The sequence below is a fragment of the Peromyscus leucopus genome, chromosome 11, assembly GCF_004664715.2.
Source record: "Peromyscus leucopus breed LL Stock chromosome 11, UCI_PerLeu_2.1, whole genome shotgun sequence".
In the NCBI taxonomy this organism is placed as follows: Eukaryota; Metazoa; Chordata; class Mammalia; order Rodentia; family Cricetidae; genus Peromyscus; species Peromyscus leucopus.
In genome coordinates, this window is record NC_051072.1 from 48361901 (window position 1) to 48377615 (window position 15715).

General features: G+C 43.0%; 1 protein-coding gene across 1 annotated transcript in view; it reads left to right on the top strand.

The window, feature by feature from the left end:
• Nucleotides 1-15715, top strand: part of LOC114694683 (baculoviral IAP repeat-containing protein 1e-like) — a 50549-nt gene that overhangs the window by 20778 nt on the left and 14056 nt on the right. The window contains exons 6-11 of the mRNA XM_037209476.1: nt 1627-1678; nt 5035-5154; nt 6284-6383; nt 11379-11460; nt 12470-12527; nt 13008-15116. Of these exons, the coding sequence (XP_037065371.1) occupies nt 1627-1678; nt 5035-5154; nt 6284-6383; nt 11379-11460; nt 12470-12527; nt 13008-15116 (2521 nt within the window). The remainder of the gene's footprint in view (nt 1-1626; nt 1679-5034; nt 5155-6283; nt 6384-11378; nt 11461-12469; nt 12528-13007; nt 15117-15715) is intronic.

Consider the following 15715-nt stretch of genomic DNA (forward strand, 5'->3'; position numbering starts at 1 on the left):
CAGTATATAAGGTGTAACCTATTTCAATACATGATTCACCATCCCGATTCCCCTCAGATTGTATCAGTCTCCTCCCCTCACTGTCTCCACACCTGCTCTTTGGGACCTGAACCCTGCTGGAGCTGGACTTGGGTACCTTTGGATTTCTAAAACCACTAGTCTAGAAAGGATGTTTGGGCAGACCACTTCTACAGTCCATCCCTACCCGTACACCCTGCAGAGCTGGAATTGCTGGAACCTTTCTGGGAGGTAGGCAGTGCTATGTTTGGCCAGTCAGAGGCATCTGGTCCCCAAGATCAAATTCCCCACAAATCCAAGGCCTTGATTTGCTATTCTTCTTCTCTGCTTTTGACGCTAGGAAAGAGAACCTGGGCCTGAAATTGTGAGGGAGGGGAAAATATGATTAAAATACATCATATATGTCTTAGTTAGGGTTTTCTTTTACTGTGAAGAGACACCAATACCACAGCAACTCTTACAAAGGAAAATATTTAATAGGGTGGCTTACACTTTTAGAGGTTTAGTCCATTATCATCATGGTGTGACATGGTGGAATGTAGGCAGACATGGTGCTGGAGAGGAGCTGGAGTCCTTACATCTTGACCCACAGACAACAGGAAGTGGTCTGAACTGGGCATAGCTTGAACATAGGAGACTTCAATGCCTGCTCCCACAGTGACACATTTCCTCCAACAAGACCATACCTACTTCAACAAGGTCACACTTCCTAATAGTGCCAGTACTTATGAGCTTATGGGGGCCAATTACATTCAAACTACCACAAAATGAAATAATTTTTTTAAAAAATAAAATGCTCAAAAATCATCAACACATTAAAAAATGAATATGCATTGTGATATGGGACATGTTTATCACAGTATTGGGGAAGTGTTCAATTATATTTTTCATTATAGATGTGAATTTCTTCAAAGTAAGAAATCCTCAAAGGAAATTGCCCAGTATATTCAAAGCTACGAGGGATTTGTCCATGTAATGGTAATTCACAACAACCACCTTTCTCCCAAATCTTTTTATTACGTAATATCTAAATCACAAGGGTGAGGTGTTTTGTTTACTTTCATGGCTTCTGTGTCTTTCTTTTTTCTCCTTCTATCCCTCTGCATCTCACCCATGGGGTATGTATGGGGGTGAGGAGCGCATTGTCTTACTAAGCTGGGGAAAATTTGTTTTTCCACAGCTGGCTTTTGGCTGGCTCTGACTCCTGCCATGTTCTTAGACTGAAAATCAGGGGGAAAGGTGCTTCCTTCAGAAAAAAACTGGTACATTTTCCCTAGACAGTATATTCTTCAATTGGAAAGGTTCCTCTGAGTCTTCATTCCACACTAATTATAATGTATCTGTGCTGGGTAACCTAGTTCTGTTTTGAGCTGGGTGCTCTGTAAGACCCTGCGGTTTCCACTTGGCTACAGGTAAACACTTACTGTTGTTTTGCAATGAATAAAAAAAAATTCCATAATAACCTAGCCAAAATTAAAGACCTGTCTCACCAACCACTCTAATAGAATGTCTATTAGAGTGTCTAATAGAATGCCATCTTCGGTTGCTGCTCACAACATAGATGTGTATTTTATAAATGAATCAATAACCGGAATTTCTGTTTCTCAGGGAGAGCATTTTGTCAATTGCTGGGTCAGAAGAGAATTACCTATGGCATCAGGTAAAACCTCAGGCACATTCCAAAGGCTTTGCTTCTCTCTTTCTTTGTTACAAGCAACCCCCACAGCCACTTCTCCAGGTTTTGGGTCACTTTTATTCTTTTAAGATCTTTGCAGATTCATAAGAACTACTAGACTTGAAGCTTTACAAAACTTTCAAAAGTGACACGTTAATTTATAAGTCTTAATGACTATTTACTTTTTTACAAAATGTTCCATATAAATTTAAATATGTATAGAAACACATCTTCATTTAAAGGAGCATTTTAAAATAGAGGACAGGACTATAAAGTATCCCATCAGACTTTTCTTGTTAATCCCAAAGATGGGAGGAGAAAGACCATGGACACAAATCATTATGGTCAAATTAAAGCAAGCAATGAATTAAAGCAAGCTTTTTTTATTCATGTATACAAACTGCCTCCCCCTAAGGCGGGGTTTGGGAGGTCTGCACTGGCTGTGAGGAAGACAAGGCTTTTATAGCTCAGGGGTAGGGGCTTTCCAAATGGGATTTGGTGGGCAAAATGGGGGCAGGGTGTTACAGGAGCAGAACATAAGCATAACCAGTTAGTCATAATGACCACCTGAAACAGACATGATTGTAAGGTGTTAATTTGGTAGTCATAACAACAGGTGGTCATAAACCTTTGGAAACAAAGACATGGTTTGCTATTTCTTAGAATAGATAGTACAGAACCATTTGTAGTTAAGGTTACCGAGCATAGCCCAATCCTTGAGAAATGGAGGTTTAATCATAAACAGAAATAAACTTAGTTTGCCTTTACTCTAAGATGGCTTTTAAGCCTAAGTTGGAGGTAGTCTGGTTCATCTTTCTTTGTCACTTGTAAAGTTGAATTATAAATCTAAAAATGCTATAGAGATGTTAATGTTTTGATTTTCTTCCTTCCTTTCTTCCTTCCTTCTATTCTTCCTTTCTTCAAATTCATCTCTCTCTCTCTCTCTCTCTCTCTCTCTCTCTCTCTCTCTCTCTCTCTCCCCCTCCCCTCCCCACGAGGCTATGTTTGCACCCTTCCACTTGTCCCATCTCTTCTTTTCTTCCCCTCTCTTCCTCCCATTCTGTGTTTCTTCCCTCCCCTCCCCCCAGTAAATCTTCCACATGAATTCTGTCATGGCCATGACTTTCTAGGGCCCCTTGGCTCCAACTGGCCAAGACCGCCTTCCCCTCTTTTACAGTGGGTATAATGAGATAGGTGGGGGAAGCTATTTTATAGCTCCAAGATTCTATCTGATGACATTCTTAGCTCTTGGGTTGGTGGAAGCCAGTGTTCTGCTACGTTAGTAGCTTCTAAGAGGTTTTTATTTATTGTCATGAGGTGTTAGTTCAGATGCAGAGTAGGGCAAGACGTGGCTCTTCCAGAAGGCTAAAACTAGCCTAAGATAAATAATTAGCCTCTGAACCAACAAAATTCCAATCTTTCCACGTACTGAAATTATTCCAATAGGTCCACCTGTCTCTGTGGGCACAGAAACTCCTTCCAGGAGGTGTCTTGTTCTTTTGTTCATAGCTAGACACAGCTTCTTTTTATTCACACTATGAACCTAGATACATATGACAGGAAGTGTCAGTCATCTCCTTAACTGACACTTCCTGTAAAACAACTATAATTTCTGGATAAAATGTTTTGACAGCATTTTTCAGGAACTCATGTTTCCCACACTGGCCTCAAACTTAGAAATGACCTTGAACTTCTGATATTTCTGCTTCCACTTCTTCAGAATAGGACTCCACATGTGCACTATCACACTCAGCTTAGGAGGTGCTCAGGACGGCACCCAGGACTTGGTGCGTGCTAGGCAAATGCTCTGTGAACTGAGCTACATCCTAAATCCCTAGAGCCTTCTTAAAAGGCTCAGTACGCTGTTAAGAAAGCAAGGATATTCACAATAAAAGGAAGTGACAGGTCTGGGGATATCACTCACTGGTGGAACACTTACCCAACATGGGCAAGGGTCTTGAGTTCTCTTCCCAGCACCTCAAGACAGAAGAGCTGGAGTTAAAATTTAGCTCATAGTAGGATATCTGTCTACAGGCATGCTGAGCCCTGAGTCCAGCCATCTGGGTGGGACATGGAGCATAGAGATCACTGGACAGGATGGTGCCAATAGCAAGAATTCCAATGTCAGCTGAGGGTGGCAACCCATACCTACAATCCCAGCGCTTGAGAGATAGAAACAGGAGTTTGGGGCAGCCAGGAATATGATACTCAGTTAGAGGCCACCCTGAACTCCATGAGATTCTGTCTCAAACACAAGACAAATGCAAATGCAACATGCACCCTCAGGTTAGTGCCAGGTGTGGTGGCCCATGGCCACAGTCCCATCACTCAGAAGTTTGAGGCAGAAAGACCGCAAGTTCAAGGCCAACCTGGGCTGCATAGCAAAAAAAAAAGTCTCAAAAAATAAACCAACCCAAAAGTTCCTGTTGGCTTGAACGGGAATTATTATCTTCCAATACTTTTCTAAAAACAACAGACAGAAAAGAGACAAAGAAATGTCTAGTGTTTGTTCTCCAGGCCTGTCAGTGGTTGCTTTTTGGCCACATATATGAGGCTCTACAAAAAAGGAATCTGTAGTTATCAATATGACAGGCACAGCCATGAGTGTTACCATGGGAGTGTACAGTGTTACCTAGCATGCTCTTGGCAATGCTATAACTAAGCAAGTTAAGGGCAAGATTCTTGCCAGGAGAATGATGTGCATATCGAGTGTCATCTACTCTGCCCCAAAGAAATATGTAAATCAGCAAAAACAACAACAAAAATCTAATCCTAGGATTAAGTGCGAACACAGGCAAGCTTTCATCTTGAAAAACTTGTCAGAACCAAGGTAAAGGCAATTTAATGTTCAAGTCCTCACAGCATGGAGAAGACATGTCCAGAGGCCAGGATGAGGCAGAAAGGCTAATGGAGACCCCCAGCATGGTCATCTCAAAGAGCAAGCCATCAAAATGACTGTTTTTATGGGAGACGCAGGGGACATCGCCTTTCTCAAATCTTGACACTGACTCTGGAAATGAGAGTCTCCTCTTGATTTTGTTGTGTCCTGATGCCTGACGACCAAGAGACAGTCTTCAGTTAGATTTAACACATTGCTCCCATGAATAGAAGGACTGGAGTCTTTGCTCCAGCTCTGCTCCAGCAGTTCTAACAGTCACTCTTGTATCTTTTATTCCTTCATGCTTTTCTAGCCACCCTCAATTATTTTGATGCAAGCACAGTACACCAGATCATTCCACCTGCACACACACAGCTAACTTGAACTTTGCGATCAAAGCCTGCTGCTCTCACCTACATCCTTGTTTTGTTTTGCTTTGTTTTTTCTCCCCTCAACCCCCAAGCTTACTGCAATGACAGCGTCTTTGCTAATGAAGAACTAAGGCTGGACACCTTTAAGGACTGGCCCCTTGAGTCCCCTGTGGCTGTTGAAGCTCTGGTCAGAGCAGGCCTTTTCTACACAGGTGAGTCAGTACTTTGTGTCCACCAGATGGGCTTGTCCAGGTCTTGCATTTGTCTCCACTCAGCAGTCTCCGCTCTCCATCATTCCTCATAGATCCCTTTGCTGCCTCATAAGACCTTCAGTTTCCCACAATTCCCCTGGTGCTCAGCCTCCAAACTTGAACCTGAGGTCCGGGCTGACAGTGACCACAGTCATCAATCCCCTCTAACCCAGGGAGCTGTCTCCCCAGCTCCCTAATGTTTCTTTAACCAGAACTTACATGGCCATACCTACCTTTAAGAATTGCTGAGGAATCTGAATTATTTCCCTCAGGAAGCAGTATGCCCAGTTAAAGAGTTGGAGCTCCAGAGGCTGGGGGATGGCTCCCTCTAGGTCCCTTCTCCTTTATGTTCACCCTCTTCCTTTTCAGCTCCTCATTTTAGACAACCTGCAAACTCCAGGCCCTAGTAGCTTTGGCCAGAGAGACAGGGAGGCTCTTCTCTGTTCGAATTGTACAGCGCCTTCATGGTCCAAGAGTGGGAGATGTTGGATCTTTCGTTTCCGGTTTGATCCCTCGGCTCAGGCAAATTAGAATCCTTTCCACAGAATACAGGCTTACGAGCGATGTGCTTCTATTTCCAGTGGAGTATACCCGGCAATAATAAGAGAAGAGATATGTAATTTCTCACGATCTCACTTACTTCAAGACTCCTATATTTGCTCCTGTGTTTCCCACATGATCTTCAAATATTTGCTTTCTGATTTATGCATTAAGCAAATGCTTATTGGTTGCCTATATCTGTGAATGTCCAGTATGTCATTAGTGTCCAAATCAGACAAAAATCTCTGCTCTCCCAGATCTTCTGTTCTAGATTCATTCTGACAGCAGAACTTTCAGGATGATGGGTTGGGAGAGGGTTTTCATCAGAGCACACGGTGCACAGGAACATTCAGTGACTATTGCTGAACACCCCATTGAAGGACCAAGAGTCCTGTGTGAACTAGTGCCCCCTAGTGACCCATGCATGACTTTACCACACAATCCAATTGGAGATGCAAATAGGATTTCACTAATGAAATCTGGAGTTATTATCCGCTTGTGAATTGACAGGTGTATGTGCTGTTGAACTGACCATATTCCCTCATTCTAGGCAAAAACGACACTGTCCGGTGCTTTTCCTGTGAAGGATGTATATGGAAATGGGAGGAAGGTGACGATCCATTAGAAGAGCACACCAAGTTTTTTCCCAAGTGAGCATGGTGAATTCTCTTGACTTGAAATGTACTTCAATGGTTATCCCTCTCTGTCCATGTTTTCCCAATGGATAGGATCTGCCCCCTCCTCTGGTTCCTGTTGTGAAGGATGCATCCTTATAGCTTCATCTCTTTCCTCCCAAGACACTCCCTGTATAGCGTTCCTTAAATCATGATTAGATCTTGGTTTTGGCTGGGTCAATATACACACTCTTAAAGACAGGATCTCTCTATGTAGCCCAGACTCTCCATGTAGCTAAATAGCTTGAATTCATGACTTCCTGCCCTAGCACAATTATGCCAACAATTTCAAGCCTTTCTGATTCCTTTAATTGCAAGCTGCTCTTCCTCTTCCTCCTTCTCCTTTTCCTCTTCTTCCTCTTCTTCTTCCTCCTCTTCCTCCTCCTCTTCTAGAATCTCAGTGTTTTCTGTTTCTGCTCTTTAAAATTTAATAAGAGAATTACTTCCTTTCTGTGGTTTTCTTTTTCCAGTTTTGGTGATCGCACCCATGGACTGGGCATGGTAAGCGAGCCCTTTCCCATTGAGTGATACTCTCATCCTCTTTTCTGTAAGTTTTCCAACACATCTTAATTAATTTTCGACCCAGTAAAGTCTCTAGAAATGTCTAATTGCAAGAGAAATATTTTTGTTTTCATTAAGTAATTGGTAATAAAATTTCAGAAATAAATATCAATGTAGGTAGAATGAACAGTGAATATTTTTGGCTGGGCACAGTGGTGCACACCTGTAATCCTAACTCTTGGGAGGCTGAGGTAATAGGATTTTGGGGGTTTTTAAAATATAATTTTTAAAAATTTTTTAGATTTTGTATTTATATGGGTAGTGTTTTGACTGTGTATTTGTGATATATGTATTTAAAAGATTGAGTTTTAAATAAATATATTTTAAAATACAGCAGTTATAAGTAAGAAAGCAAAGCACAATTGTAGATGTCTTTTGGTGTGACAGGCCTTTGAAGGCTTTAGAAGCTGCCTCTGTATTGAAATCTTGTTTGGTTGCACAGGTGTATCCTGTATGCATCCAATATATACCTAAAATTATACTAAATTATTTTGGCTTCAGAAGAGTTTAAGACAAATTAGTCTACTTATTATCTGATCTTGAGACAGAATGATGACAAAATTGCAAATCTTTAAAAATGTTCTTTACACTTTTTATTACATGTATCTATTACATTTTATTACATGTGTAGAGAGGGACATGCTGCCGCAGAGCACATCAAGTTGTCAGAGTGTGTTCACTCCTTCACATTGCAGATCCCAGACACTTGGCAGCTGGGACTTCACCCACTGAGCCATTTTGCAAGCCCCCAAATATTCTTTTAAAGATGTTTTTATAGCAGATATGACTCATTTGTACTGATGGGTTTCATTATGACATCTTTTTGTGTGTACACAGTGTAGTTCAATGAAGTCCACCACCACCACCATTGCCCTAGCTTCTCATGCCAATCTTACTCCCTTCTTCTTAGAGTCTTACATCTGAAGAAAGCCAGGGCTATAAGCTTAGACATATAAGAATATTTGCACTGATCAGGCCTTTAATCCCAGCACTTGGGAGGCAGAGGCAGGCAGATCTCTGTGAGTTCAAGGCCAGCCTGGTCAATAGAGCAAGTGCCAGGACAATCAGGACTACACAGAGAAACCCTGTCTTGAACCCTACCCCCCTCAAAAAAGAACATTTACATCTAATTTTGAGGTTAGACAATACTTGGGCAGCAGCAGTCAGTTTTATTTTATTTTATTTTTTTGTAATTTGGTTGTAGTGGGGAGTAACACAGGGCCTTTTTAATTCTTAGGATGACAAATTAGGCTGGAAGACACTTTTATTTAAACCTTGTCCTAGAATCTGTCAACTCCTATTTATGTGGCTTTTTAGTCTTCTACCTCTTGGTTGTTGTTGTTTTTAATTATAGACGGGCATACATTTAGGGCAATAGTAATAATAAAGAACCTATGGGCTGAAAACTAAAGTCAAGAAATCAAACCCTCCCAATGCCTCAGAAAGGCCCCAATGTCACTCCCAAGTCTGAGTTGACCCTTTCCCTTCCCAGCCGGAGGTAAACATCATCTTGATTGTCATAGCCAGCTTCATCTGTCACCTTGGCACAAACCTAGAGTTATCTGGGAAGAAGGACCCTTAACTGAAAAATTGCGCAGATCAGATTGGCTTGTGGCCAGGTCTGTGGGGCATTTTCTAAATTGCAAATTGGTGTGGGAGGGGTAGATCCAGCCCACTGTGGGTGGTCCCACAGCCAGGCAGGTGGGTCTGGGCTGTCTAAGAGACTCAGCTGAGCAAGCCATGGGGAGCAAGCCAGGAAGCAGCACTGCTCCATGGACTCTGCATCAGTTCTTGTCTCCAGGGAATCCACGCACGGCCTGAGCTCCTGCCCTGGCCTCCCTCTTTCCTCCTCAGGTTGCTTTTGGTTTTTACCATAGCCACAGGAAAGCAGACTAGGACATTGATTCTCAGTTCATTGCTGTTTTGCTTCACAGTTTGATTTTTACCAACTGTAAATAGTGAATATCTTATCCATGAACATATTTAGCCCTTGCTGCTCTTTGGTTGTTCTCTCTCTCTCTCTCTCTCTCTCTCTCTCTCTCTCTCTCTCTCTCTCTCTCTCTCTCTCTCTCTCTGTCTCTGTCTCATTTTGTATGTGTGTGTGTGTGTGTGTGTGTGTATGATGAATCAAGGGTGTCATATGCACGCTAAGTACCTACTTAAGTACTGAGCTGTTATACTATAAAACCCATGTTTGCCATTTCCCCCTTGAAGTGCTTGGGATAGAACCCCCATGGAAGGGGATTACTTCTGCCACTGAGCTACATCTTCAGCCCTGAAGTTTTGAGACAGGCTCTCCCTATGAACTCATGACCCTTCTGCCCTCTGGGTGCTAAGATCACAGGCATCTATGGCTTACCCCTTCTTTTTTCTCTTTCCTTTTCATGGGCTGCAGTAGGGAGTGGATTGTAGCTGAAGTTTTCCTGTGTCCCACCTGGCCCATGGTCAGGACAAATCTCTCTCACCCGCCAGTCCTGCAGCTGCTTGGACCCAAGTAAACACACAGAGGCTTATATTAATTAAAACTGTATGGCCTAATAGCTCAGGCTTCTTGTTAGCTAGATCTTACATCTTAAATTAACCCATTTCTATAAATCTATACCTTGCCACTTGGCTCGTGGCTTACCAGTATCTTTACATCTTGCTTCTCATGGCAGCAGCTGGCAGCGACTCTTCACTCAGCCTTCCTGTTCCCAAAATTCTCCTCTCTGCTTGTCCTGCCTATACTATACTTCCTGCCTGGCTATTGGCCAATCGCCATTTTATTTATCAACCCAATCGGGGCAGCACATTCACAGCATACAGAGAGATCTCCACAGCGGTGGATGTTTGAGACAGGTGTCTCGCTCATCCCTGCTGGCCTCAAACTCAGTGTACAGGGAGGATTGCCTGACACTCATGATCCTCCTGCCTCCACCTCCCAAGACCTGGGTCACAGGCATGCTCCAGAAGGTTCAGTTTTCCAGCATTTGTTAGTTTTTTGTTGTCTTGTTTTTTAAAGTGTCCTAGAAGTTATTTAGGCCATAGCAAGATGCAAAATGATGACAGGCAATATCAATATTTTATCAGCCAGGTATCTCATAACACCTTAAAAATAACTTATAGGATACCCCTGTGCTTTCCACTGCTAATGGGGGTGGGGCTGGAAGAACTTAAGTTCAGACACTAAAGAGAGAGGAATCTCAGAAACTCACAACTGATCAAAGTGAAGGCAATTAGGGACTATGGAGAGCTTATCCCTAAAATAGACATGTGTGTCATACCCCTCCCACAAAAACTGAGAAAATATCAAGGAAGAGGGATTAGAGAGATTGTAAGAACCAGAGATTGAGAAGAATTGCTGGGAAATAGTGTCTTTTGGATATGACAGGGCCCTTGTAGCCATGAATTCATAATGGCTGTAGTTGCTTACACAAGACCTTACACAAGATCAGTCTGTTCAAAACCTCATCCTTAGCTGAGAAGCTAGTGGCATTCAATGTCTGCCGAGGAAAGGAGAATCAGTTTTCTTTAGGGAGGTGGCCCCTGGTAAGCTGTCCAAGCTCCAGTAGATGCCTCTAAGCCTGTGCATATATGGACAGCACTAATTGGATACAGTTGATTAAAAAGAGGAGTATTCTTGTACACATTTCCCAGTGGTCATGCGTGTGTCTCTACGATAGAAAAGACAATGTGGAATTCCAGTCGCAGACTTCACACATCTTCAGTGTTACACCATTAGGCAAATATTTTCCAAAGCATCTGGTTCCTTGTTGTTCTTTTTTGTTTTTCTATTGCCTTTTTGTTGTTGTTGTTGTTGTTTTAGGAATTTGTGTTTTACTTTTTAAAATTTTTTTTTTACTCTGTGATGTGTGTGTGTGTGTGTGTGTGTGTGTGTGTGTGTGTGTGTGCACGCACACACACACATGGTGCAGATGTCCTCTTGTGTGTTTTACAAAGCCAGAGAAGGACATCAGACATTCTCTTTTGTTACTCTGTACCTTGTTCCCTTGAGATAGGGTCTCTCACTGAAACTGTAACTAGGCAAGCAGCCAACAGACCTTTAAGACCCTACTCTCTGCCCTACACAGGATGGGTTATTTTTGAGTGTTTAAGTTCATTTTAGCTGTTTGCATGAACTGGCATTAGCTATGCATTCATCCTACCACATACTTTGCAAACCATATGTGCTGAATTGTTGAAAGCCACAATCTGAGTGTCTCATATGATAAAACACTGACAGAATCACTGAAAGTCATAGCACTGTACTTAATTCTTAGCTCTCTCTCTCTCTCTCTCTCTCTCTCTCTCTCTCTCTCTCTGTGTGTGTGTGTGTGTGTGTGTGTGTGTGTGTACATGTGTGTATTAAAAACCTGAAACAAACGCTTACTTGCAGGGAACTATTTTATGATTTTTATCTTTTCTGCTTAGCTGTGTTTTTCTCCAAAACCTGAAGTCCTCTGCAGAAGTGATTCCTGACCTTCAGAGCCACTGTGCACTTCCAGAAGCCATGGTAATGGACACTGACCCTTCTCTGCCTTGAAGTGCATGATCCTGTGGTTGAACAAGGTTTTGAACAGCAATTGCCATTTGTAAATAAGAATTAAATAAATTCTACAAGTTTTTACTAAGCAACTACCATCTGATAGCTGTAGATGGGACTACAAGGTGGACACTGAGCCCTCCTCCCATAGGAAGTTCACCCTTCAGATTCTTCTAGACTTAGACATGACTACCGTGTAGACTACACGGATCCCATCTGTCATCTTCTCTGGGAGGCAGTAGGGTTGACTTCCTACTTGAACTGTAACAGCATGAGTCATTTTCCTTGGTTGGGGTTTTGAGACAGATTTGTGATCTTCTGCCTCAGGTTTAAAATGCTAAGATACAAATGTGTGCAACTGTGCCCAGCTGATTTGGTTTTTGATGTTGATTCTTGTAGCAAATCCAAGGCCTTGTGCATGGTAAAGCACTCTAGGAGCGAGATACATCCCTGGGCCATGGATGTGCTTGGTGAACAAAAGCAAATGCAAAATCATAAAATCAGAAAACCTGTTTTTGTGGTATGGAAGCTGAGTGTCCATTCAATAGCTACACAAACGGCCTCACACTGAGGCTGTACGGTAGGTGGGCTACGGCTGTCGTCTCGCAAAGAAAAAACAAAGCTGGGCATCCTGCTTCATGCCTGGAAGCTAACGCTCTCGGGTGAGGCAAGAAGATTGCTGTGAGTCTAGGCTCAGCCTGGATGATAGTCTAAAGCCGCAGCTCAAAAGACAAAAACAAACCAACAACAAACAGGAAGAAAGAAACAAGAGGCAGTAAAAACCAAAAAGATAAGCAACCTTGGGTTCACATGGTGTGTGCATGGTATTTGTGAACTTAAACATGACATTGCAAGAGCTGGAGATGTCATTCAGTTGGTGGAATGCTTGCGATGTTTATAAGATATTGGGCCCTCAATGATAATGTAATGCCCCAGTATTATGCATATTTTGATTTAATAAAGGATTTCTCCTTCAAAGAGCACCACAGATGAAAGCGATCATGAGGATCCAGTGGCCGTTCACTCTACGGTGGCCGGTAAGAACTTGAAAGCAACATGGGATTATGTGTATTTGTACATAGGGATTTGAAAGGAAAGTGCATGTATAATTGTCCAAGGAGCTCCTAGAGAGGAGGGCACTGACATGGAGGGAACTGTGGGTGAGAGAGTGTCAGCATTCCTGCGACATCTTGAGAGTGAATGCAGGACTGGTGACAGCAGTCCTTGTGCCAGATCCAAACCAGCCCGTCTTAAAGGCATCCTGCAGCAAGCCGGATTCCTGAGATCTTAAATGGGAAATTGGGATGCCAGGATGTCTAAGTCCCTGTCAAATGAGGAACCTTAGACTTTCCCCACACACATTCTGATGCTATGGATGGATCTGAGAGGATCTTGGGGAGGGGATGGGTGTCTGGGAAGTGGAAAGTCCTGATCCACCCTTAGCAGACAGGCAAAGTAATCACATTAGGACTGAGAAATGTGAAGGTACATCTCCTTCTCCCTGCTCCTCTCCGCAGACCTGGCTCAGAGTGCAGCCCAGTGGTTTCAAGAGGCAAAGAGTCTGAGTGAGCAGCTGAGAGGAGCCTACACCAAGGCCACTTTCCGCCACATCAATCTGCCAGAGGTGTGTTCCAGCCTCGGCACTGACCACTTGCTTGGTTGTGACCTGTCCATGGTTTCAAAGCACATCAGCAGGCCAGTGCAAGAGGCCTTGATGCTTCCCGAGGTCCTCAGCAATCTCAACTCCGTCATGTGTGTGGAGGGGGAAACTGGCAGTGGGAAGACAACCTTCCTGAAGAAAACAGCTTTGCTCTGGGCATCAGGATGCTGTCCCCTGCTGAACAGGTTCCAGCTGCTCTTCTACATCTCCCTTGGTTCCACCAGACCAGACCAGGGGCTGGCTGACGTCATCTGTGCCCAACTCCTAGAGGCAGGAGGATGCATTAGTGAAGTGTGCCTGAGCAGCATCATCCGGCAGTTAAAACACCAGGTGCTGTTCCTGTTGGATGACTATCATGGGATGGACTCACTGCCCCAAGCCATAGAAACCCTGATTACAAGAAACTACTTGACCCGAACCTGCTTATTGATCACTGTCCATACAAACAGGGCCAGGGACATCCGCCCATACCTAGATACAATTCTAGAGATCAAAGAGTTTCCTTTCTATAACACTATCTCTGTATTACGGAAGTTATTCTCACATGATCTAACCCGTGTGGAAGAGTTTATAGTTTACTTTGTAAATAATGAAGATTTACAGGGAATTAACAAAACTCCTCTCTTTATGGCAGCAGTCTGTGCTGACTGGTTTCAAAATCCTTCTGACCAGGCCTTTCATGATGTGGCAGCTTTCAAGTCCTATATGAAATACCTTTCCTTAAAACACAAGGCTACACCTGAGCCTCTCAAGGCCACTGTGTCCTCATGTGGCCAGCTGGCCTTGAGAGGTCTTTTTTCATCTTGCTTTGAGTTCAGTAGTGATGACCTCACAGAAGCAGGCATTGATGAAGATGAAGATCTGACCACCTGCTTGATGAGCAAATTCTCTGCCCAGAGACTGAGACCTGTCTATCGGTTCTTGAGTCCTTTGTTCCAAGAATTTCTTGCTGCCATGAGGCTGACTGAGCTCCTGGGTTCAGAAAGGCAGGAAGACCAAGATCTGGGACTTGGTTATTTGAGACAAATTAACTCACCCTTGAAGGCTATAAACTCCTATAACATATTTTTGAAGTATGTCTGTAGCCATCCTTCATCAAAGGCAGGGCCAAAAATTGTATCTCATTTGCTTCAGCTGGTGCATGATAAAGAGTCCCTGGAGAACATGTCTGAAAATGAGGATTACATGAAGCTCCATCCAGAAACTTCCCTGTGGATGCAGTTTGTTAGGGGGTTGTGGCTGGTATCTCCTGAAGCTTTCTCTTCATTCGTTTCAGAACATCTATTGAGCATTGCTCTAAACTTTGCTTATGAAAGCAACGTGGTGGCTGTATGTTCTCCATTTATTTTGCAATTCCTTCGAGGGAGAACACTGGCTTTGAAAGTACTGAATTTTCAGTACTTTGGGGACCACCCAGAAAGCCTGTTACTGTTGAGGGGTGTAAAATTTTCCATAAATGGAAATAAAACAACATCTTGTACAGATTATGCATTCAAGACATATTTTGAAAAAATGCAGCCACCAACTATTGATCAAGACTACACATCTGCCTTTGAGCATATAAGTGAATGGAAGAAAACTTCTATCGCATATGAGGAGGCCATAAAGAACCATATAAATATCCGACCCAGGGCCCTACCAGACATCAGTGCTGGCTACTGGAAACTGTCCCCCAAGCCGTACAAGATCCCTAGGCTGGAAGTTAGAGTGGCCAGCATGGATCCAGCAGACCAAGCACTGCTCGGGGTCCTAATGGAAATCTTCTCAGCATCACAAAATATTGAGCTCCATTTGAACCACAGCAGTGGCTTTCTTGAAAGCATCCGCCCAGCTCTGGAGCTGAATAAGACCTCTGTCACCAAGTGCTCCATGTGCAGACTGGAGCTCAGCGCAGCAGAACAGGAACTGCTTCTCGGTCTGCCTGCCCTACAGTCTCTTGAGGTCTCAGAGACAAACCAGTTACCAGGTACCTCTGAGTGTCACATAACCGTTCTGATTGACACTGTGTTTTCTTATTCTTAGTTTCAGATGAGTGAAACTTCTCAGGCACAAGGTCCTAAATGTGCCTTGAAAGAAGAGATCTAAGTACTGTCACTGTTTGGGACAGTCTGTAATTCAGTGACAGGCCCTGAATCATAGAATGGGTTTGAAGTAACTCAGACAAAACTAGGAAAATGTTACCATCAGTATTCACCCCTCAAGGTCATTAATAAGGGAGTTTGAATTGTTCATTGTTGATAAATGATGGCCTGTGTGTAAGACAATGCTAGAGAATCATCTGCACCCTCATTGCCTGAAAGAGGGGGGGGGGTATCTTCTCCATAATGTCAGTGTAAAAGTGGGAAATAATCTCCATTTATTTCTGTCTTGAACTCACAATTATATTTGATAGTTTTCAGTGTGAGCTCCACCTACATTTCATTAAGTCTGTTTCTAGGTTTTGATATCACTGTAAATATTTAACTTTTTAATTTTATGATCATTCGTAGTAAAGCTTTTGTTTTCATTGGCCTGTTAATTGATTGAACATGCTTTACTTTTATGTATATTAAAAAGAATTTTTTT